Source organism: Oryctolagus cuniculus, chromosome 4 (assembly GCF_964237555.1).
Source record: "Oryctolagus cuniculus chromosome 4, mOryCun1.1, whole genome shotgun sequence".
NCBI lineage: Eukaryota > Metazoa > Chordata > Mammalia > Lagomorpha > Leporidae > Oryctolagus > Oryctolagus cuniculus.
Genome location: NC_091435.1, coordinates 163,735,587 through 163,761,089, shown reverse-complemented (window position 1 = coordinate 163,761,089; position 25,503 = coordinate 163,735,587). Strand labels below are relative to the sequence as shown.

Here is a 25,503-nt window from a genome sequence, read left to right as displayed (position 1 = left end):
TATATAAATTTAGAACAAAAGAAGAGAATTCAAATGAATGCTTTGATTAAATATCATTTTTCTTGCAGAATGCATCAGATTTCTGCTGGGAAGGGCTAAAGGGACCTTTCCAATCATTTACTGTCAGAAACACTGCCCTTCCAGAAATTTAACTAGAAGGAAAGAGTGCCTGAGTCACAGGGCATGGGGCATACCAGTAGGAATGGGAAGAATTCCTATGGCTGTCTTTGCAGATAATTCACTATACATCCCCAGGTTTAATGCAGTGCTTTCCTACTCCTTGCCATTTCTTGGTATAGCCTAAGTCGATGTTGTGGAAGTTGAGTGTAATAGAAGAAGGAAACTTTTCTCTTTATTATTGTTAATTTTTTTAACAGCCTACTGATCCAAATAGGGGGTGGATCATAAGCCCGTTGGGAGACAATCCTTGGTGGACCTTACTTATAGCTGCTATTCCAGCTCTGCTTTGCACTATTCTCATCTTTATGGATCAACAAATCACAGCTGTAATCATAAACAGAAAGGAGCACAAACTGAAGGTAACTTAAATTTTGCCTCAAGAATTATCAGGAGTTCGATATATGTTAATAATTATTAGAATATTACAAGATGGAAGATGAAAATCAGTTTCTTCCTTCTTTTTATAAATCATTTAGAATTCTATCCTGAGATACCAATTCATACATAAAATAATCGTGTTCATTTCACTTTTCAGAAAGGAGCTGGCTACCACCTTGATTTGCTCATGGTTGGTGTTATGTTGGGAGTTTGCTCTGTCATGGGCCTGCCATGGTTTGTGGCTGCAACAGTGTTGTCAATAAGTCATGTCAACAGCTTAAAAGTTGAATCTGAATGTTCTGCTCCCGGGGAACAACCCAAGTTTTTGGGAATTCGTGAACAGCGGGTTACAGGGCTAATGATTTTCATTCTAATGGGCCTCTCTGTGTTTATGACTTCAGTTCTAAAGGTAAAAATCTCTTTCTTGAAGTATTTTTAAATTTTACTTGTCAGAACATTTTTATTGGTTGTGTGAAAATGAACCATTAAAATTTCCTTAAAATATTACTTAAATTTACTTAAAATTACTTTTGCTTCATTCAGTTGACTTGGAAAATAATGTTTGGTAAGGCTTTTACTATAGAAAGCATTTCAGTTGTAGTTTATCCATTTTAACAATAATATAAATATAAAAGGGTAGTATTAAAGACTAAATAGTTTTGGAAGGAGATAATTACTGGCTTGGTTAAGGGAGAATATATCCAGGAGCTTTTATAAGCATATAAGAGGAACTGACATTGAAAGATGGATAGAAATCTGTTATTTGACCAAACTGAAAATATTATAATTAATGAATTTAATGTGTTTTTACTGATACACTAAATGAAAAAAGAGTGATAAACACTTATCAGAAAAGCAAAAATAGCTAGTGTTAATTAATCTAATGATTTTTCTATAAAATAACAAGTATAGCTAGATATTTAATCTGAAATTTTCTGTTTGTCATGTAAGAGTTCAACCTTGTTTTTCATCATGGTATTTTAGTTAGTTTTGTTGTAAAGAAAATTAAGCAAAGAATCTTTTTTGTGTGTGTGTGTGTTGGCATAATTATTTTTTTTTAACTTTTATTTAATGAATATAAATTTCCAAAGTACGGCTTATGGATTACAATGGCTTCCCCCCCATAACGTCCCTCCCACCCGCAACCCTCCCCTCTCCCACTCCCTCTCCCCTTCCATTCACATCAAGATTCATTTTCGATTCTCTTTATATACAGAAGATCAGTTTAGCATACAATAAGTAAAGATTTCAACAGTTTGCTCCCACACAGAAACATAAAGTGAAAAATAATAGATGATTTTTTAAATGATGATGAAATCAGATCAGACCTATTGTCATGTTAAGCAAAGAATCTTAGAATATAAACTTGAGAGGTGCAGTTTTTGTATATATCTGAAGTAACTTAAAAAAAAAAAAGTCATAGTTAAGTGTTGAAATTCCTTGGCCTCCTTTCATAATTCACCAGGCTCTTCTCTTTTTTTTTTTTTTTTTTTTGAGTATTTGTTGTGCTGTTAGACATTGGGGAAACAATACTAAATAGAATATGTTCTTGTCTACGGTTAATAACTGGACAGTCTGGTAAACAGGGAAATGGGCAGTTATATAGCATGAGCGCTTCAGAAGTGCACGGGGACAAGAGGAGAAATATTTAGTGCAGTCTTACAAGGATGCAGTTACCCATTTATGAAGGTTGCCCTTTACATCCTAATTTTTGAAAATATAATTTATTTTTTATTTATTTGAAAGGCAGATAGAGACAGAGGGAAAGCTTCCACCCACTGGTTCCCTGCCCTGAGTGCTCACAGTTTGGGCTGGGCCTGGCTGAAGCCAGGAACTAGGAATTCATGCAGGTGTTCCACATAGTTGGCAAAGACCCAAGTACTTAAGCCATTCCCTTTCACCTCCCAGAGTCTACATGAGCAGGAAGCTGGACTAGGAAATGGGGCTGGCTGTGCAGCCTGGGCATCTGATGTGGGATGTGGGCATCCAAAGTGGCATCATAACTGCCTCGCCAAATGCCTACCCCAGCCTCTTAGAGTTTTAAAGTACTTTCTAAAACTTTTACGTATTATCTTCAGGCAAGCAGGAAATTTTAACAAAGTGGAATATAGAGAAAGCTCTGCCATGGAAAGTAACTCTTCTGTTTTCTTTGACTTTCCTCCAAAGGCAAACACTTTTTAACTTTGTTTTTAGTTTTTCCAGCTTATTTATTTGGTTTAGACCAAATCTCTTTACCTAAAACCGTGCTTCTCAAAGTCCAGTCCAGGGACACCTGGGTGTCCCTGCATCTTGTTGGCAGTCTACCATCTCCTTTCCCTTCCAAGTACTGCACCACGTGTGAGGCAGGGTCGTCGTTCCCCCCACGCCCCCGCCCCGCCCCACATATACTTCTTCCAAAGCAGCATACTGTATAAGTGGGATGCAGATACAGGTAATGAGAATTCAGTGGTTCTCTGTTAAGCTCCACTGAAGAATTGTACAAAAGTGTTTATCAGTGCTTTTTTTTCACTTTGGATTTTGTTTAGAAGTTCTCACAAAACTATGTTGCTTAATTTGTTAGGCGTTCATCATTATTTTAAAATTAATTTTAAAATATCTTTAAATTTTATATTAAATTTTTGAAAGCCTCTGAGCTAGGGCACATCTTTCGTGATGAGCTCAGCGTGCTGATAGGTGCCTAACGCCCACTGTCCCTTCTGTGTGTGTGTGTTGGTGTACACTTTTAGTTTCATAATTGCAAAGGTTGCTAACATTTACATTCTGCACTTTACTTAAAATTAAGCCTGCATGCTTTCTCTGTGAGTTAAATTGTACTCATAAAAATGTGATTTCTTTGGAAACACATGAGCAGTATTATGGCGATAAAAACATTTGCTGGGGGCAGAGCACTGGGACCACTCAGTGCAGAGGCAGGAATAGATGGCCTTCACTAAAAAACTGCTGCCCAAGCCTAAATTCTCTGTACGTTTTCTTTGTATCTATTCTCTCACTTTAAAAAAATGGTATGTGTGGGTTCCCTTTTTCCTTTTTGTATTCCTCAAGGACTTGATACATGCTACCATCGGTTCTAAACTTACTCAGAGTTCTTAGTGCTTCAGAATGCCTTTGTTTACTCTAACATTTCATCCATGGTTGGATATACATTTCAGGTTCAAAATAATTTTCCTTTGGGCCTTAAAGTCAGTGTTGCCTAGACAGGAGGGGGGCGGGATGGAGAGAAGACTTTTAGAAGCCTGTGAAATTCCTTTTCACTCCTGAGATTCTGGACTTTAGGGGGCTGGGTAGGCAGATTGATAGGTGGAAGGGCTGCTGGGTAGATAGAGGGTTTTCATTTACTCTGCTTGTCTCTCTGGGTCATTTTACTCCTGAAACTTTTCTTCTGCTGTGGTGATTTTCGTTGACCATTTTTCTATTCCCTCAGTTAGAAATGTCTTCAACTCTGAAGATCTCAGACCATCTGGATTTGTTCTTATCTTCTCTCCCCTTCACTGTTAAAGAAAATTACCTCAGTTTTGCACATCTTTACATGGATCTTTAGTCTTATCCAAGCTATTGTTATAAAATTCTTTTAGCTGTATTGATTATTTTATCTTTAGTTTCCAGGAGCTTTTCTGATTCCTTTTCCTTATGATTCTGAAGTTGCTTTTTGGGTTAAAAAAAAAAAAAACTGAGGATTTGGTGAGATTTTTGAAACTAGGCTCTCTTGCTGAGTTTTTATTTTTTTCTTTTCTTCCAAGTTCCTTGGAAGAGACATACTAGGCTGGCTGGTAGAGGTGTAGTGGCTGTGGTTTTCCTCTGTGGTTGTCGAGTCCTCTTTCCTTGGGGACTTTTGGCCTGATGGTGGCTCTGAGTAAGTGGACAGGGCCTATGAAGAGCCAAGCTTTCTTGTAGGAATGCTGAGTGTGTGCCAGGTGGGCATTTAGGGATACCCTGCCAAGTGAAAGGGACTTGAATTTGGAGGTGCATTTCAGTTACTACAGTTGTTAGATGCCACTATATTCCTGGATACTGCATGTGTGATTCATATATATCAGGTATTTTTGTGAATGTTTGTGTATTTGAAGTCTCTTAATCTTTATGGTGATCTGATGTGGAAACTGAGTACAGAAAGGTTGTTTCAATTAAAAAATTAAATGGGTTTTTAAACCCAAGTACTTTGGTAGTGCCCTTGCTCTCCACCACCAAACATAATCCTTTTTTAGGAAGGAAAATGTAGAAGAGAAATTTTCCAAGGAGGTCATTGTTTATGATGGTGTTTCTTCTGTATAGAAATGTTAGGCTGATCTAATCCTCATCCCTAAAGGATCATTCCCATTTGGTACCCATAGTTACTTATTGGTTACGGTTTGTGTATACATTGACATGAAATGGTTTTAGTAACATACATTCTGATTGTGGCCATTTTACTTGCAGTTTATCCCAATGCCTGTTCTGTATGGTGTTTTCCTTTACATGGGTGTTTCTTCACTAAAAGGAATCCAGGCAAGTCTTAAATATTTCGTGTTTTTATAGGACAACTTAAATGTTTAAACTTTATAAAGATTGTTTTTATGATGGTTGTGACATCTTCTTAGCTGTTTGGGAGCAGATTATTTTTCGAAGCGGTAACTTCAAGTACATGCTTGCCAATTGTCTGTTGCTTATTGCACATTTTCCCCCCAGAGAATGAGATCATGGCCTGACAGGACCCTAACCTATTTGTAATTAAAGCCAGTGAAAGGCCCTGTAGCTCTCAATAAAGACTAGTGTTGCAAGAAGGAGGATCAAAAGAATTGGAATGGGAAAAAAGTGCTGTTTCTCACATATAGAATAGTAATTTCAGGTCACAGAAGGAATAGTTTCCTATAAAAATGGTTGTACCTGCCATTATATGGCCTAATACAATTTAGAAGGCCCTAGACCATAAATTGTTTTCTGTGATCCTCAGAACAATGGTTGGGAAAAGAGTAAAAGAAAAGAAAAAAATCCTAATTTTGTAAATCATGAAAAAGAAAGAGGAAATTATTAATATTTACTGGAACCAAGGCCAGAATCCAGTAGTTTCACTACTCTGTTTTTTTCCTATTTATGAAAAAAACTGATGGCATGTATTAAGATTCGTCCTAACCAAGTTTTAGTATAAAACATTTCGATCAGTGCAGGTAGCACCCCATGGCCACCTCTTCTCGTGGGAAGCATGTTATCTAGAGTTGCCAGCAAGTGGGCTGGTGGCTGGCAGGAGTCCTCTAAGACAGCATCATTATGATTTCAATCTATTCTCTCCGTGGTTAAGAAATCTCAGTATCTCATAACTTTTTATACAAAGTTCTGTGAGGTGGATAAGGCAGATGTTATTCTCAATTTATAACTGAGGAAATTAAAGCTCAAAAAAAGACCAAGTATAATTAACTCATAGTTTCATTTTCAATGAGCGAGGAACTGGTAATTTTTACCAGAAGTTATATTCATAGAATTAGTGGTGTTAAGCTTAGAAAGAACCTTAGGGGTAATGTACACATCAGAAAGCAAATTCATGTGATGAAATTATTTGTATATTTGATTATAGCAGATAAATTCATCTTAATTATTTTAATCCCCCAAATTAAAAGTCTCTCTTGAGTTTTCTGATGAAGTTAACTGCTGTAGTAAGCTGGTTGTTGCAGTTGCTTTGTCTCTCCCCGCCCCATATACAGAGAATCTTAGCTGAACCATTCTCCTACGCTAACAGAACATACCAAGGAAGTTCAAGTTTAAATCTAATACATACAACTCTAAGGTTTTGCATAATTTCTGATCCTAAATAACAGAGACCATATGTTTTTGAAAACTTTTCTCTTTGCTTTTCCCTCCTACGCGTAGTTTTTTGACCGCATAAAGCTGTTTGGAATGCCCGCTAAGCACCAGCCTGACCTAATCTACCTCCGGTACGTGCCTCTCTGGAAGGTGCATATCTTCACTGTCGTGCAGCTCACCTGTCTGATTCTCTTGTGGGTGATAAAAGCTTCAGCTGCTGCAGTAGTTTTCCCTATGATGGTAAGTTTTTGTTTTTTTCAGGTTTACTTTTCACTGATTAATAACATTTTTTGCAATTCTTTCATTAAATTTTTAACTTTCTTTAAGAAAAGAAATAGCTCATTTTAACCCATTATGTCCCATTATCCTATATAGAGCATACTTATAAAGACAAATTAGGCAAGAAATATTCTGTTTACAGTAACTTTGAGACAAGAATTAATGACATAAATTAATGACAGTATTTGCAGAATTGAAAACCTGGGACTGACTTGGTTAAGCATCTTACATGGTTGAAAATGTGGATTAGTTTCTAGCTATAAACATAAACCAGTTATTTTTCAGTCTGAGTTTTCTTTGAATTTTCTTAATTTCATTTGTTTTGTTTTTTCATCCTTGGGCTAGAAAACTCTATTTTGTATTCTTAAACAACTTCAGAATTTGGGACATTTATGAAATAAATATCATAGTAAAACTCAAAACAGAGTTTTTTTAATTTAAAAAATTTTTTTAATATTTATTTACTTATTTGGAAGGCAGAGTTAGAGAGGGAGATCTTTCATCCAATGGTTTACTCCTCAAATGGCCTCAGTGTCCAGGGCTAGGCCAGGCTGAAGTCAGGACCCTCCAGCTCCATCATCTGGGTCTCCCACATGCGTTTCAGGAGCACAAGTACTTGGGCCATCTTCTGCTGCCTTCCCAAGCCTGTTAGCAGGGAGCTGGATTGGAAATGGAGCAGCCAGGACTCAAACTGGTGCTCCTATGGGATGCCAGCATCGCAGGTGGTGGCTTAACTTGCTATGCCACAATGCCATTGCCAACAATGTGGTTCTCTAATAGGAAATCTCAATATATATTTTTCACAAATTGACCAGTCTTCATTTAATAAGTTATAAAGACTATGAGTGACTTTAATAAGACAATTAATTCATTAGATCATCATCAAATATTATATGCTTACAAGGAGAGACCGTTCATTTCTTTGTAAATATAACATGAAAATTGGTTATGTACATGACCACAAAGAAAACCTTAAAAATTATTCAGGTAGTAATCGACAATCACAGTTAGATTACTAATAAAAACAGAAAGTCACTAAAATGATCTTAATTATTTGAAATTGAACACTGTTCCAAATAATTCCAAGATAGAAAATGTAGTTACAAAACCATATAGAGGTATTAGAGAACTTATAGCAATGTCTATCTAAACCTTTGAACACAGCTAAAATTATAGTTAGGAAGCTGTGTGCTTTTCATTGCCTGTATTATTCAGGGGAACTTAAAATGTAACCAAGTTTTTTAATTTGTAAAGATCAATAATGGATAAAACCCTCCCAAGCTGAGTAGAGAAGAAAAGTGAGACAATGTAATACACAAGGTGGGGAAGGAGAAAAGAGAGAAGACCAGAGATATGAAGGACATCCAAGAGGTTTTAAGAAAATACTGCATGCATCTGTAGTAATAAATGCAAAAACATCTACAGCAGGGAATAGCAAAGTTTCCTGTAAAGAGCCCAGTAGTAATTTTAGGCTTTGTAGGCCATAGGTACTTACATAATGAGAGAGAAATTAAGCAAATGTGCACAGTTTCTTACTGAAATAAAAAATGTAATTGTACAAGGGCTTTTTTGGTTCATTTGGGATAGCATTTCTTTTAATTGGTTCTCAGTCTGTACTGATTATCTGTCTGATTAATTCCAAACATTCATGTATAAAAAGCATTCTTAGCTCAAAGGCTAAGAACAAGTAGCAGACCAGATGTGACCCAGCAGCTGTGGTTTGTTAGCCTGGATCTTGAGGGAAGGAATCATCTCCATTTTATACAAGCCTATGAATTTCCAAAATACACAGAGGTAAAAACTTGTGTATGGCCCAGTTGCATAGACGAGACTGAAAAAATGGTTAAAGATCTGCTCTTAAAGACCAGCCTCAGATTGGTTAACAGCTTAATTTAAAGAATAGATAATTGGGGCTAGCGCTATGGCATAGCAGCTAAAGCCGCCACATGCAGTGCCAGCATCCCATATGGGTGCCAGTTCAAGTCTCGGCTGCTCCACATCCCATCCAGCTCTCTGCTATGGCCTGGCAAAGCAGTGGAAGATGGCTCAAGTCCTTGGGCCCCTGCACCTGTGTTGGAGACCCGGAAGAAGCTCCTGGCTTCAGGCTTCGGATGAGCTGTTGCAGCCAACTGAGGAGTGAACCAGCAAATGAAAGATTCCCCGCCTCCCTCCCTACCCCCCGCCTCTCCTTCTCTTTGTGTAACTCTTTCAAATAAATAAATAAATCTTATATAAAAAAAAGAATAGACAGTTGCAGTAATGTAAACTTAAATCTAATGAAGTTATACAAAAGAACTATGATGCCTTCTTATTAATATAAATATATTAAAATATTAGCAAATTTAGCAATATTTCTTAGACTAATATGTCATGATTGAATAGACAGTGGTACTTCGGTATCAAAAGAATGGTGAACATATGTGTTGAAAATATGGTTGCAACTGTTTAACCAAAGTGACTTCAATTAAACCAAAATCAAAGACTAAAAACCTTGATAGAATTAGTAAAAATTCTGGTAGAGAGGTTAAATACTAGGAAGCATGGTAATTAGCAGATTGTCTGTAGCTCAGTTATAATGCTAGAAAAAGGAAAAAAGCTTCCGTGAGAGCAACCAAAACCCGTGAAGTACTTGATTAAGTTAAAATAAAGCTTTAAAATGACAAATTAAAAGAAAGGCTTTGTGACAGTTTTTGTGTTTGTTTCCTAAGACTGCTGTAACCAAGTATCATGAACTGGTTGACTTTAAACAATAGAAAATCACCATCTTGAATTTCTGGAGGCTAGAAGTCTGACATGGTGTGGGCAAAGCCATCCTCCTTAAAACCATGGGACAACCTCCCCTTACTTCTTCCTAGCTTCTGATTTACTGGCCATCTTTGGCAATCCTTTGATTGCACCTGCATAACTAACTCCAGTCTGCCTTCATTGCCACATGATGTGTGTCTGTATCGTCACATGGCAAGGCTATTTAATAGCACCAGTCACATTTTATTGGGCATGACTTTATCTTAATTAATTACATTTGTAACAACTATGTGTACAAATACGATCATGTACTGAGGTATGGGGGTTAGGTCTTCAGCTTTAATGGAGAACAGAGTATAACCATAATGACATTAAAAGTCATAAGACCTGAACAAACGTATGCTGTGTAGCAGTAGGAAACACACTCATCCTCTGTAACAGTTAAAGAAAAGCAAAGTAATCACTGTCTTCCATGTAATTAAAAGGTAAAACTGAATGCTACAAGTAGATCTTGTAATGTATTGCTTAGAGATTTTTAAACATATACTTTTGTATCTGGCTGGCACGAGATAACATGTATCTAATTTGAAGTCATAAAAATTATTGTTTTTTTTTTTTACTTTGATGATAATTATCATGCTTAACTTGCTTCATAATTCATACAGAATTCCCAGGAATTTATTGAGGAGAAGGTTAATAATGCCATTTCCTGTTTTCTGTTTTCATACCTTTTTTCAAATTTTTTTAGCAGACAGTTCAAAAAGGTAAAATAGGCAATCTGGTAGCTTTGAAATATTATGGAGTATGAAGTAATTAAAAAAGAACACATGAGATGTTTTCATTATTTATAATGCTTTTATAAATAATTTTTATCTTCTCTAAGTGATATAGCTTATATTGTGTTACTTAATATTTCCTTCTTGACTTTTTTAAGGTTCTTGCATTAGTCTTCGTACGCAAGCTCATGGACCTATGTTTTACAAAGCGAGAACTTAGTTGGCTTGATGATCTTATGCCAGAGAGTAAGAAAAAGAAAGAAGATGACAAAAAGAAAAAAGAGAAAGAGGTAAAAAGGAAAGAATCTGAAATTTGCATCATTCCTTTTTTATATCTTGTGTACTATAGCAGTCACTGTCATAATCACTTTACTTGAATCAGCTCCTCTTGCCTTCAAAAGAGCCTTGTAAAATGTAGGTATAGCTATCCCCATCTTACACTGTGGTCTAGACAGTTTAGCTAACTTGGTGCCAAACAAACTCTTACCCATTTCACCATCTTAGTTATCCCTAGCTGTTGATACAAGAATACTTTCTGAAAAGTAAATATTTTGTTTTAAAGGTTGATAAAATTTCTTTTCTTTAAACATTTATTTATTTGAAAGGCAGTGTTACTGAGAGAGGAGAAGACAGAGACAGGTAGAGATCTTCTTTCTGGTGGTTCACTTCCCAAATGGCTTCAATGGCCAGGGTAGGGCCAGGCTGACGCTAGGAACCTCACTGGGGTCTCCCACGCTGGGTCAGGGGCCCAAGCACTTGGGTCATCCACTGCTTTCCCAGGCCAAAGCAGAGAGCTGGATTGGAAGTGCAGCAGCTGGGGTTCGAACCAGCACCCATATAGGATGCTGGCACTGCAGGCAACGGCTTTACTCACTATGCCACAGCACTGGCCCCAGTAAAAGAACTCTTTATAGCAAATGTCCTAGAGTTAAGCACTCCCAAGGACTTTTCTCTGTGCTCAGCATTCAGTTTCCATCCTTCACATGACTTCTTGGGTCAAAATGGTTGCAGCTATTGTGTTAGTATTAGGAAGAGACAGAGGGCAAAACGGATTTTCCCTCAAGCAGCCTAGGCTCTTTGTTGTTTTAAGGGGTCTTTCCAGACATGTTACCCAAGGAGTTCTTCTACCACATGGCCTCACTGAGTTGTAAGGAATGCTGAGTTACCGAGTTTAGGGGTGTTTTTCATTTTTTTTTTTTTAAATAAAAATCTGGGTACATTGCCACCTTTAGATGCTGGGATTTCTGTTAGTAAGGAAGAAGATCTCTTATACTGCCCTACATCCCACTCCCCTTAACAGATCGTAAGTCTTACCCAGTTCCCCTGTCTTGATTCTCAACTTGGAGTGACCTCCCCTCCCACTTTCAGTGTCTGAGACATTTGAAGGGGCTGTTACTAGCGTCTGATGATTAGACACCTTTGATACCATGAAATATCTTTTACATATTGCACCTCCCTCTGCAGCAAAGAATTACTGATGTCAGTATTGCTGAGATTGAAAAACCCAGACTTACCAGTGCAGCTTTGCTCATGTTGCATAGCAGTGAGAGACATGAGATTTCAGAGTGTGATCTCTCAGTATTTACCTGTATTAACCAGTCATCAGACTTCATGTGGACTAGCTGATACATAGTTAGTGTTAACAATTTACTGATAGAAATAAAAATTAAGGCATTTAAGGTTAGTCTTTGTAACGAATTGTTTCATTTTGTGCTCCAAGTGTGTGTTCATGATTGTAAAGGGGATTTTCAGTTATGCAGATACAGATAAGAAACAGATATTATCAGTGTGGGTTTCTAAGTCTTTAACATGTTCTAGATTAACCTTTTCTCTTGGAAATGTTCTGAGGAAAGTAATCTCTTCATGTGTGTGCTCTAAAGGAAGCTGAACGCATGCTTCAAGATGATGATGAGACTGTGCACCTTCCGTTTGAAGGAGGAAGTCTCTTGCAAATTCCAGTTAAGGCCCTAAAATATAGGTGAGATATAACTTTATTTTGTAAAATGTGTTTTATTTTTATGTACATGCAAGTGCATAAGTAAATGATGTAATGTTTCTTTGATGTATTGACTTCTATTTTTAGAAAGATCATAAAATCTGCTTCTGGCATATCAGCTAAAAGATACACAATTTGAAAAGGAGTTTCCTTCACTCCTTTCCCACCTGGGAAAGGGCAGCAATGAGGAAAAAGCTCAGCGTCAGACCAGAGTCTTTTTTTTTTTTTTTTTTTAAGATTTTTATTTATTTATTTGAGAGGTAGAGTTACAGACAGTGAGATGGACAGAGAGAGAAAGGTCTTCCTTCCGTTGGTTCACTCCCCAAGTAGCCGTAATGGCCGGAGCTACGCCGATCCAAAGCCAGGAATCAGGAGCTTCTTCGGGTCTCTCACGTGGGCGCAGGGGCCCAAGCACTTAGGCCATCCTCTACTGCTTTCCCAGGCCACAGCAGAGAGCTGGATTCGAAGAAGAGCAGCTGGGACTAGAACTGGCGCCCATATGGGATGCTGGCGCCACAGGCATAAGATTAACCTGTACCATGGCACTGGCCCCCAGACCAGAGTCTTGAACTAACTTTCATGCACAGCTGATGAGCTTTACTTATCTTCCAACATTCCTAAAACTCTCCTAGTTTCCAAATGTGTGATTTGACCATTAATGGTAAGGACTCAGATTACAGAAAAATTGTGCATGAAACTTATTAATAATTTTTCGTGTGTGATTTGTATTTAAATTTAAGAACCAAAGATATAGAAATTTGGAAGTGTGAAGTTTTTAGTAGTTTTAAAAGATTCAAAACTCGTATTTGTGTATGTATCTGATTCCTGTTTCTAGAAATCTGTTCCAATTCTGCTAACAGCTAATGCTAGTTAGAGTAATCAGTTTTAGAATATACATAGGTTCCTTCTTTGTCCAGATGCTGGACACTGTTTAATTAACTTGCTTAAATCCTTTTTGTTTTTTAATTTGTAACCATTCTTTATCAATTTTAACAGAAGTCACATTTGGGTGTGTGTGTGTGTGTGTGTGTGTCTGTATGTGTGTATTATATATGTATATATTATATATATATATATAGTTAAGGATTTATTTGTTTATTTGAAAGAGTTATGGGGTGGGGGGAGGTAGAGAGACAGGTCTTCCATCCACTGGTTCACTCTCCAAATGGCTGCAACAGCCAGACCTGAGCCAATTCAAAAGAGCCAGGATCTTCAGCCAGGTCTCCCATATGGGTTCGGGGAACCCAAGGACTTGGGTCATTTGCTGCTTCTCCAGGCCATTAGCAAGAAGCTGGATTGGAAGTGGAGCAGGAACTGGTTCCCATATGGGATGCCATTGTCATAGGCAGCAGCTTTATCCACTATGCCGTAACGCTGGCCCCTGGACTTGTATATGTTGATTAATTGTGATAAATGAATTTGTATTATTTTCCTCTTTTCGCAATTAATATTATCGTTGGCATTATTGTGTCTCTTTGCATGATTTTCTCTTATCAACTGTTGATAGACTATAAACTAAATGCCAAGTAAAGAGATCGTCATGTCTCCAGCTACAATGTTCTGCTTTTCTGGGTTTTGTAATTAATTAACTATGTGTAATTAATGAATTAAAATTAATGGATTAACTTCATTGATGGCTTCTAAACAGGTTCTAGGGACTGACTTCTGTTGTCTTGCTTTGTCCCTTTTTCAGTGTGGATATAGATGGATGTACTTTTAAGTGGAGTCTTATAATTATAAAAAATTATGGATATTTGTTTTTTCCTTTTTTTTACTTAAATGATGATATGAACCATGATTCATAATGCTTTGCTTAAGACTTAAACATCACAAATGCCAGAAAATGACTAGCCTGTTTGTTAGAATTTATCTTTGGATTATTTGCCATGAAGATCAAATGAGATAGTTCATGACAGCATTTGGAAACTATAAAATCCTGTAAAATATGAAAATAACTTTATAAGTTTTATTTGGGAGTTGGCAAATAAAATATATAGTTTCTTTCAAAAGAGGATGTTAAATTCTGCTGATGGGGAAGTTCTTATTTATATGAGGATATTTGAAAGCTGGAAGCTCCATCAGGAGTTCCTTACTTCGGTTATTTGAAGTTGGCCATCAGGTGACTGGGTATTTACTCAGGGTAGGCAGGCTTTCAGGTTGGATGACTCTGCCCTTGGGAAATTGGGTGTTCAGATTCCCAGAGACTTTTAAATGGCCGTGTCCTTCTTCCCTGCAGTCTTTCTTTTAAACAATGTTCTGATTTAAAGCATGAGCAAATCAGCACTTTTAGAATGGTGGTCTTAGCCATTCATAACCTAGCTGCCATCACATTGTTTATTTTTTAATTTAAACATGTATTTGAAATAAAGTGTATATATCAAGAAATTCACATGAGTGTACAGATAATGAATCTGAGCACGCTCATAACCAACACCCAAATTAAGAACAAAAAGTTACTGGTGCTTTAAGAGTCCTCACTGTTCCCCCTCTGTTTTTTTTAATGGGTCACATTATTAACATGATCTAATATGACATTTGTATTTGTAGCTTGTCTGCATGAAATCTTTTGGTGAAGACAAATGAATTTCTATTAACTTCACAACTTTCATATTACTTGTGACTGACAACCTTGAGCCCAAAATTAATTATTTATGGATATCATCATTATTATTGGATTTGGGGTCTTAAATTCAGTTTTATAATACATTTATGTCTTTTGTAATAAGTAGACAATATTATGTCCTTTGGATTTTGATAAATTTGATAAAATAACAATTTTACACTAAAAATGTGAATGCCAGTTAAGTGTGGTATTTTTGTGTTAACTGTCGAAATATTTTCCAGACCTTTGTTTTCAACTTTGAGGTAAAAGACTTTGAGGTAACACCTCAATGATTTATAAAGACTATGAAAAACAAGGGCTTTAAAAATTATAGTCTTGGCTTTTCTGTGTAAATATTTGGTGAGGCTGAAATTTGTATCAGTTAACAAAATTTTCTAACTGATATGAAGCTGTATTATTCTTTATAAGCACATTAATATATTCTCTTATATTATTTCAATAGTATACTGGTACTCAGAGCCAAGATGGTTAGAGAGCACCATAGCTAATAAAACCCCAAATTGAATTATGAGGTGAAGTCCCATAAATAAATCCTAATTTAGTTAATCTCACTACTAGTTTTAGTTATAAAGAAAGATGTAATCTTCCTTGAAGCCTTTATAATGTAACTCCAAAATTCTGGTACCTTGCTTGATCCTGGTTTCAGTGCATGGCAAGGATTTTCTCAGTTTTGAGTTGGTGGAAGCAAATAAACACGTAAGACAATAAGTGACAATATTAATGCTTATGCAAGTACTGAATACTAACCACAAAGTGTGTTTGTTCTTCAGTGTTGATCCCTCAGTTGTTAACATATCAGATGAAATGGCCAAAACTGCACAATGGAAGGCACTTTCCATGAGTACTGAGAATGCCAAAGTAACCAGATCTAACACGAGGTAGCTATAATTATTTATGCATTTTCTAACTATAGCTATTTTTTTATTTTACTTACTTATAGCTATGCAGTAAAACCATTACAATTAACTTAATTTACCTAATTTATATTCTCCTTAACAAAACCAGCTTTCCTTTTCCTGTCTTCCTTTTACTATATACTAGAGTCAGGTATACATAATTTTTTTTTCATTTTTCAGTTTAAAGTTGCCTATTTTTATTATTTTACAAAAAAAATTCTTTAACAGTATGGAATAAATCTATAAATGCCAAAACCATATAAAAAAGGTAATTTTTCATGCTTAAATGATTCTAAATGAATACCTCAGTCATTATCTCTGATGGTCCAAGAAAAAAGAATTTTTCCTTTTGTGTTTTGTTGTTTTGATTTTAGCATATCTTTTCTTTAGGGGAGACAAATGTTTTTCTTGAAGTGGGAGAAAGTTAATCCATTATATAAAGTCCATTCAGTCTTGTAATGGACATAACACATTATGTAACCTTTTTTCTTGCTTTCGCCATTGCTTTAAGGCCTGAGACCTCAGGGATTCTATTTTGATAATAATTAGTACCTTAATCTCGGTCTCTAGGGAAATGGGGTATCATCTTATAAAGGTACTAACTGATTCACATTCAACAAATCTTCTGTGTACACTTCGTGCCAAAGTTTGGTTTGAGTGTCATTGTATTCTGCTAGGCATCAGATCAAAACTTTTCCAGGGCAAGTAATCACACAACTATTTCTGTTTAATTTGCTATCTTTTCTGGGCTCTGTCTTAAAATAATTGAGCAGCTTTTTTTTCATTCTTTCCCTGCCCTCTTTTAGAGTCATTTTACCACTTAATCTTTATCATCATGTTTTTCCTTCCTGTAGTTATTTTATGAGTTCTGATTTTCTAAGCCAGGCTGATTCCTTTCTTCACTTCTACCTTTAGTGTGGAAAAAATTTTAAAGTTAAACTCTCATTTTTGGAGACACCATTCTGTGCAGGCACCATTTCACTATGAATATTCATTTTACTCTTGGTAATTTGTTATACTTTGTCAATACCCTTGGCCCAAATGCTTATATTTTAATGTGTGTTTCAGACTTCTGCCTGTTGTGTGCCTTTGCCCCTCTATTCCAAGCCACATGGGAATACAGAGAATGTCTTACTGTATCATTTAACGTAAAAATATTGGGAGGAAACTTGCCTTCGTTACTTGTGGAGTGGGCAGCAAATTATAGTTTGTTCTTATATTTTGGTTTTTCAGATTCTGGATAGTCATGTGCTAAAACTAAGTCCATGTACATGGAGCCACTGTGTTTGATATTAACTTAATAAAACAGGATAAATTTCTTGCTTTTGTATTTTTAAATCATATTTGGTAAGAAGTTTTGAAAATTGGCTGCCTTTTTGAGAAAATTATTTGATACATATTTAGGTTGACGAAGAATTATATATTAATAGATTTGTCAGTGAAATAAACATCAGAGACTATAAATACTCTGTTCATGTGAAGTAAAACTAAAACATATTTATATACTGACCAATTTTAGGGAGTCTGTCTTCAGTTTCCAAAAACACATGAATTGCAATTTTAAACATAGGCTTTTTTTTTTTAACTAAGGATTTTTAATACTTTCTAATTCACTTTACTGATGGAAAAAAGAAAGCTGTAAAATAATTGGATGTCATAAATTCATAGTGTTAATAGTTATCTCAAAAGGTTCCTTGTTGGTCATTATTAGAATCTAGTAATTGTCAATTTAAAAATTATTTATTCTCATTCTTTTGTTTTAAATAGCCCTGAAAAACCTGTGAGTGTGAAAATAAATTTTGAAGATGAACCAACAAAGAAATACATGGATGCTGAAACTTCATTATAGGATTGAACCCAGAGGAATTATATATAGATATATATATATACATATATATAAAATGTGTGTGTCATGTCACTAAATATAAAACAGTATTGTATGTCATGCTGTTTATGCATGACTACTGGGTTTTTGAAGTAGTGTCTGAAGTTTGTTATGAGCACCATGGAGACTGTGTATATAATGAAATAGTCTCTTAGAAGTGAGGTACATGGTTCTTACCATTCAAATATTTATTCTGCTGGAAAAAGTTTTTTTTGTTCTGCAATAGAAAGATGGGGGGAAATGGATTCAATCTATTTTTCTTAAGTTTCTGTTCATCAATGGCAGTTCATATCATCCTTAAGTGATACATGCTTAGTCCATATATTTATAAATTTTTCTTGGGTTTCTAACATTTTCCCTATATAGTCACAAAAGTGAAATAATTAGTGCTAGTGCTTTATGGGAAGAACAGGGAGTCTTTATGCCAATGCTGTGGGGAAAATGGTAGCATATCAAGGCTTCTGTGTGTGTGTATGTGTGTGTATATCATATGCAGATGTCCATCATATTTCACAAATGATGGCAATTTCTTGGCCATAGGGGTGAGTGTAGAACAATTGTAAACTTACTAGATAAGAGCCATAGTTTTTAACCTTTATGTTTTGGGAAATGTTTTAACTCTTAAAACTCCCATATCTAGGTTTCCATTCTGGCACACAAGTAAAATTGCATTTGATTTTATAATTTAGCATCCATACCAGCCATAATTTTAGAAGCTATAAATGCCAATTTGCAGTAGTTGAGTTTTGTTACTTTTGGAGAAACTTTTTAAAATCTTTAGGCTGTTTATAGAGCCCCTATTCCCACTCAGTTTTCTGCCTTTGCTCTCTTTTACTTAAAATGGGTTAGTTTGTATCAGGCTCAAGTGCTTGATTATTTTTCTATCATAAGTAGTATGATTAAAAGAATCAGGAATCAGAATTCTCTCAGATGGGTTAATGATCAGTATTACTTTATTAAGAATTACTTTTAATTTTCTGTTTTTATTCTTTCTATTGTATAGATTATATTTAATAAGTTGTTACCTGCAACTTCATTTTTAAAATATTTTATTTATTTTAACTGATAGGCTTAAATAATTCATACACATCTGAAAAGGTAACAAATTTATAGTAAACTGTTCATGTACATTCCTGGTGCTCCCTTGCATTTGTTTATTATCTGAAAGCAGTTGACAGATTTTTACATCTTTGATATGAAGCACTGCCATATTTGTATTTAAAAAGGAAATTTGACATTTTATGTACAGCTCAGATTCGTGGCATTCTTTCTGTTTTGTGTTGGGATTTGTTATTTTTAGTTTTCCTGAGCTGTCTTTTTATCTTCTGGCAGATCTTTTTAGCCATTTTTTTGTATACTCTTAGCTCCACATGAAATAAATAAATGGTTTTATTAAGCCTGTAGGACTGGATGAATGGAATTGTGAAACCGATTTGATAGGAGAATAATTTAGAAAATCAAACTTGAGTATTGAGAAGACACAGAAATATGACTCTTAGGATGAACATTTTAATGAGATTCTAATATTCCCTTTAGTTATTTCTAATAAAAACGCAAATGTACGAACAATTGACCTGATAGAGAAAAGATCATGAAGAATGCCAAAAGCTGATATTTTAGTGGTTCTGGAGTGATTTTAGTCCATTCTAAAGCTGTTATCGTAATGTAATTTCCCCATCTGAGACAGTAATTGTCAGATTTTAGTTAAAATACAGACTCAACCTCTGCCTCAGATGAGATGTTAGAAATGTAGCTGCTTTTCTCCAGACAACATAGCTGACATTGTTTGGTACTGTCTGAAAAAGAGTTAGACTCTATGGGCAATTGATAGAGTATTACCCATGGTGCTTATTGGGCATGAGCTTCCATTGAAGTGATTCCTTTTTATTCATAGCGGCGTAATGATTTTCAAAGTCCCCAGTATTTGCTGCTATTTTTTAAACTCCCCTGAACCTGAGGATTTCCTCACATCATTTCCTTGTGTTTGGACATCAAAGGGTTAACAATTGTACCTATTTTACAAGGAAGTGATTTTAAAATATAAACTGAAAACTACCTGGGAAAGTGTTTTTGTAATTTTATTTAATTATGTATAGTAATTTTAAGTGCCAGAAAAACCATGACTTGCAAAATACTTTGCACTCAAAACGTTTTTACTGTGTTCCTAATTGTTAAGCATTTCTGCTTTCTTTTGACTACTTGATTTACAAAATGATCTGATATGACTACTCCATTGAAGAGCAAAGGTAACTCATGTTTAAGTAATTAACTGCTTGTTTTAGATATTTCTTCCACTCTTTTTGAAAAATGTCAATCATGGATAGCATTCATTGCAAGACAGTGAAAGGTAATTTACTACATATATAGATTTTTAAATGTTGCCTTAAATAGGTGTATATGAGCAGTAGTAATTGCTATGTACTGATTTACCTCAAGGTGCAAAAGAATTAAACTTGTACATATTCCATTTACAAAATAAATTCAACTGAACAGCCCTGCACTTTCTTAGATGCCTTGATTTCCAGAATGGAGCTTAGTGCTACTGAATGCCCTGGACACAGGGCCACCTCAGGATCTTCTTCTCCACTCTTATTTATTTATAGATGTCTGTTTACAAAGACTTTAATAAATCCTGGTGTTGACCATCTGAAACTTACTTTCTTCTGAGTGCTGTTTCAATCTAAAATAGCAGCTTTTGAGAAACAATGAACCAACTTTCTTAACCATAAAAGGATGATTCCATGTATTCTTTAATAATATTAAATATGCTGAAGTGAAGCACACAATCTTTCTAAGTGTGTGTGTGTGTGTGTGTGAGAGAAAGAGAGAGAGTGAGATAGAGAATGAATGTTATCAACCTTAAATCTCTTAACATTGTTTTAAAAAAGCTGTGGCGTACCAATGTTCATATTTGCCAAGTCTTCTGTAAAGCATTTTAGACAAAATTTTTATGTGCTAATGGATGCATTTTATAAAGCAAATCTGTTTATCATTCAAAATTACTAATCTTTGTTTTCTCCATCCAAGAAACAAATGTTTCTTCCATTTACTCAGTTTCCATGTGAGAATAAAAGCTTTTATCTTTTTCCTTTCACAAAGGCAGGTTCGAAATTCTGTGAAAAGTAAAATGGTCTCTAAACCTGAGGTATAACACAAGAGCTTGCTGTTTAGAGGGTTATATCCTGTACCTCAGTTCTGTAAGTGTGCTCAACAGTTTAACATGTGAATCCTGTTAAAAGTGCTCAGATTTCGGATGTGTAAGCCATTGATGTCATTCAAAAATGTTGTATTAAATAACTTAGTGTTTTAAATTTATTTATGTAGATCACATCATTGTTACGGTATGCAGTGCAAATATGTGAATTGTCTTTTGGTTTATTCCACAGTTATTTATTTTTTAGAAAGTAAATATAAAGAATTGAAGAACACTTAAATTTATAGTGTTCAAATTGCAAAATTTGGGAATTTTAATGTAAAGTCCGTTTTGTGACTTAAAGAAGTGAAATAAGTGTTGATTATACCAAGTAGTTGGAAATGGAATCATCTAAACATTTTAAAAATCTAATTAGCACATATTAACTTCTACATTTAACTTAATTGTTATACCCCAATTTTGTTTGGTTTTGTTTTTAATCAGATTTTTGCACATTGATTGGTTTTTGTGTTGTGGCTTTTCTTTTTTTATTATTATTATTCAAGGGTTTGGTTCTTGGTGTTTTTTTTTTTTTTTTTTTTTGTAGGGGGGAGATTGTTTTCCAGTGTTTACTGTGTTTAAATAAATAAAATTGAATTTTATTGTTCATTTATATAATATTTGATACCTTGGTGTAATTTCACAGTAGAATTCCAATTTTTATGACTTTTATAATATTTTCTTTTATAATAAAATCCAAAGCAAATTAAACATTTAAATTGTAAACTGATATGTTTCATTTATATGAAGTTAAAAGTCTCTACCAAGTCTATAATGTGAATGATCCTGCCTTTCAAATTTGTTTTATAATTGTTAAAACTATTTTTTGGAGATGTTATTGAAGTTGAAAGAGCAATAAAGTCTACTTAATTAGTTGTTGGCTTTGTCTTCCTTATCTTTCTCAGCTGGAGATTGGAGTAGGGAAGGAAGGGAATATGAGTGATTTCCCCTTCCTGCCTCCTAAAATTCATGTGCATTAGTAGGAGAGAGTCAGAAAAGAGAAAACAGTAAGAAAAGATGAGATGAAACTGTGTTTCAGAATCACTATTGGTAGTTAAAAATATGGAAGTTGATCATTTTTTTCTCTATTTTAAGACACACATTCTGAAATTTTGTGTCATGTCATAATTTGCAAGATAATACTCTCTCACAGGCTCAAGACTTGTCCTTTGTTGGTAATGGCTCGTTTTTTTTATAAATATTTTTCCTTATTGATGTCCAATGGCAGGTCTTGGTCTGTGTGTAGCACTCCTATGTTTTCTGCCCTGAAAAGCTAGTGACATCTCACTGAATGTGATGAACTTTGCATCTGAATTGTGAAAAGGTGCTTATTCTTTTTGGAAATTGCATTTGAAAATCTGTTTATTCTAGGAAAAAGTATGTCACTTCATAATAGCTGTGTATAGGACGTTAGCTTTGATGTTGCACAGTAAGGCATATGTGGTCTTGAGCATCGGTTCTTCCTGTGATTTACCTTTATGTTACTACCTCTGTGCTTTTAATGAAAGATTCTATTGTTTAGAAACCTTCCTTTCTGCTTCTCTGGGTTCTTGCAAAACCCATTCTTCGGTCTCCATTTACTTCAAATGGTAGCCTTCTGCTTTCAGTCTACATCATTTTCACTCCTCTTAAAGAGTGTCTATGTGTGTTTAAATATTCTTAATCTGCACTGCTTGTTTAGAGGAACTTTACAAATTCGGGGAAGTGGAGTTGTGTTCTTACTGAGTCCGTTCTAAATACATGTTTCAGTGCCTATAAAACTAACCTCTATTTTTTATGCTGTAGTTAGTGGACATTATAGGTTTTGTTTTTTGTTGCTAGGATTTATGTATTTACTTGAAAGGCAGAATGACAGAGAGGGGGAGACAGAGCATTATGTTCCATCCACTGGTTCCCTCCCGAAACACCTACAAAAGCCAGGATTGGGCAAGACCACAGCCAGGAGCCTAGAACTCCAGCCAGGTCTCCAGTGAGTGGCAGGAACCCAAGCAGTTGGGACATCGTCTGCTGCCTCCCAGGGATGCTGGTGTCCCAAGCAGTGACTTAACCTGGTGTACCACAGTGCCCGCCCCTGCATTATTACTTTTGAAAGACAGGATCTACAGTAGCTATTCATTCATTTCAGGATAGTAAATGGGTATTAGCAAACCAAAAAGGGGGTATAAGGTCTTACCAGGTTTCAGCCCTAGTACGTGAGCTATCAGCTTGGTGTAAGCATGGCCCCGCTGGCGTCTTTATCACCTAACAGCACAGTACGGACTCAGCATTGGAGATGACAGTGCATCTCTTCTAGAGCCAGTGTGTTCCATGCCTCTTGCATCTTCTATGCAACTTTCAATCACATCTAGGGATATAATTAAGACTTAGTTTTCTGAAGAGTAGTGCAGGTGAGAAACATTTTCAGTGTTCTGATCAAGTAGACATTCATTGAAGTCTTTTTTTTTAACTTTAATAAATATAAATTTCCAAAGTACAGCTTATGGAGTACAATGCCTTTTTTCCCCCCATAAATTCCCTCCCACCTGCAACCCTCCCCTCTCCCGCTCCCTCTCCCATTCCATTCACATCAAGATTCATTTTCAGTTATCTTTATATACAGATGATCAATTTAGCATATATTAAGATTTCAAGAGTTTGCAGCCACACAGAAACACAAAGTGAAAAATACTGTTTGAATACTAGTTATAGCATTAATTCACATTGTACAGCACATTAAGGACAGAGATCCCACATGAGGAGTAAGTGCACAGTGACTCCTGTTGTTGACTTAACAAATTGACACTCTTGTTTATGGCGTCAGTAATCACTCTAGGCTCTTGTCATGAGTTGCCAAGGCTATGGAAGCCTTTTGAGTTTGCCGACTCCGATCTTAATCTAGACCAGGTCATAGTGCAAGTTCTCTCCTCCCCATTGAAGTCTTTCTATATGAACAGCTTGACATTGAGAATGTATGTGTGGAATACTTCACTTTTGCCACTCAACGCCAATCTTCCTTGCCCTTGGCACCTTATTTGTTGACTGGTCCCATTAATCCTGCTGGTTTTATGTTCGTTGAGGCTTAATTCTGCTGGATCTTCCCGAGTTTGGCTCTCATCTCACCTTTCTTCATTTCCAAAGCAGGGGGAAAAGAGCTTTTAATTTTTAACACAAATGCAAATCAAACTATTGTTATCCCTTAGGAATATTTACTCAAAGCTGAGAAATCATTAGGGAAGGGTTCACTGTCTTAAAATTTTTGGTAGATTTAAGTACCATTGTTAGCATTAGCAGGCATTTAGAGTTAATATAGAATTGAGTAGGGCCCTATTGAAGACATTTGTTGCTGAAGGCTATGAAATCACACTGTAGGTTCAACCTGCCCCATCTTTAACTAGCCTGTCAAATTGGTCTGTTTAGGAAACTTTGTGACATATTTTTTTCCAACTCTAAAGTAGGATGGAAAATAATGTCTATCAGATGATGATGTGAACAGTAAATGAAGTAATATGAGGAATGAGTTTGGAACAGTGCCCAGCACATAATTGAGCACTGAATAAATTTTTTTTTAAGTTCCAGGTGTCAAATATCTTGGGCTTTATTAATGTAATTCAAGGATTTTTTTTTTTTATTAAAAAAAGCTTAAGACTCTCACAAGAGGTGAAGTAAGTTGCCGTAGGCTCCAGCGAGTGATGGGTGTGAGATACAGGTCTTTCCCCGCGGGGTATACCTCTCATATTGTGTTCCAGTAATAGAATGCTCCTATGCTATATGGGAGATACTTGGCATGTGGCATTTCTTTTCAGATTGAATCTTTGCCTTGAAAGAGAATTGAATTGATGTTTATGACACAGAGGTTCTTGAAACTGAACATCCTAGCGTGTAGTTGCTCTTTCTCACCTACTGTATTACAGGTGCGAAAAATGGGGCATCAGTAGGTAGCTGTGGGGCCGGGTGAGGGCTGCCCCACAACCTTAGGCACCACCTGCCTCTCCCGCGCACAGCTTTGGGGCTGGGCCTAGCGCGTTCTCTGGTTGCTACAGCAACCCTGGCAGCGTCACCCGTCGCTATGGCGCTCTGCACTGCGCAGTAAGGCTGCTCCCGATTGGCTAAGGCGCCCCGGCGAGGCGGAGAAAGCCGCGTCCGCATTGGCTCAGCCAGCGCCGGTTGATGGCCTGGAAGGATTTGATTGAAAAACCAACGGTGCCGCTGGCCGCTGCGCCCCTAAGGTAGAGCGGACCGGGACCCAGTGGGCTGAGGAGAGGGCGAGGCGGGCCGAGACCGGACGGGAGCCCCGGTGGCGCGGCCGCGAGGATGAGGAGGACGATTCGGAGATTGGTCTGAAGGAGGGAACGCCCCTCCGGCGCGGTGAGTGAGGCGGGAGCTGGCACTCCACCTGCCGGGGCGCCGAGCGAGGCCAGGTCTCCGGGGAGTAGCCCCGAGCTCCGGCAGCCAGGGGCAGGGGCCGTCGCGGGCGGCCGAGGCAGCCGCGGGGTCTGCCGGACGGACGCGCGAGGTGTCACGGCGCTGCGGGCCGGAGGAAGGCTCGGTCTGGCTGGCCTGAGCCTGTGTCTCAGAATCCGCCCGACGCCTCTTCATCTCCGTCCCGAGCTCCGTCACACAACGCTGCCTGCTTTTCTGCTTCCCCGCTCTGCCCTTCAGGTACCATCTCAACGCTGACAGGAAAGCCTGAGCCCCAGCCGCCTCCTCTTGCCAGTTCACGCTTCCCATGTACAGCCCTACGCGCCGTCTGGCCCTGGCCCCAGCGGACTTCCTGCCCTTGAGTTCTCTGCCTCGGTACTGT

The 25,503-nt window shown here is 36.7% G+C and overlaps 2 protein-coding genes across 24 annotated transcripts in view; both read left to right on the top strand.

Moving 5' to 3' along the window:
- The window catches only part of SLC4A7 (solute carrier family 4 member 7), a 104,400-nt gene extending 82,804 nt beyond the window's left edge, over positions 1 to 21,596 (top strand). For 10 of the 16 annotated variants that reach the window (XM_070071619.1, XM_070071614.1, XM_070071616.1 and 7 more), the window contains 8 exons: positions 378 to 539; positions 716 to 967; positions 4,972 to 5,040; positions 6,397 to 6,570; positions 10,289 to 10,420; positions 12,011 to 12,108; positions 15,520 to 15,627; positions 17,413 to 21,596. In XM_070071619.1, the coding sequence (XP_069927720.1) occupies positions 378 to 539; positions 716 to 967; positions 4,972 to 5,040; positions 6,397 to 6,570; positions 10,289 to 10,420; positions 12,011 to 12,108; positions 15,520 to 15,627; positions 17,413 to 17,494 (1,077 nt within the window). In that variant the 3' untranslated portion in view covers positions 17,495 to 21,596. 16 annotated transcript variants of the gene reach the window in all.
- A 3,327-nt stretch (positions 21,597 to 24,923) lies between these two features.
- Positions 24,924 to 25,503, top strand: part of NEK10 (NIMA related kinase 10) — a 376,418-nt gene continuing 375,838 nt past the window's right edge. For 7 of the 8 annotated variants that reach the window (XM_008266081.4, XM_008266080.4, XM_008266079.4 and 4 more), the window contains exon 1: positions 24,924 to 25,067. The gene's annotated coding sequence lies outside the window, so the exon portion shown is untranslated. Of the gene's footprint in view, positions 25,068 to 25,248; positions 25,362 to 25,503 lie in introns of those variants that run through there. The other variant, XM_051858880.2, reaches the window with a different exon arrangement.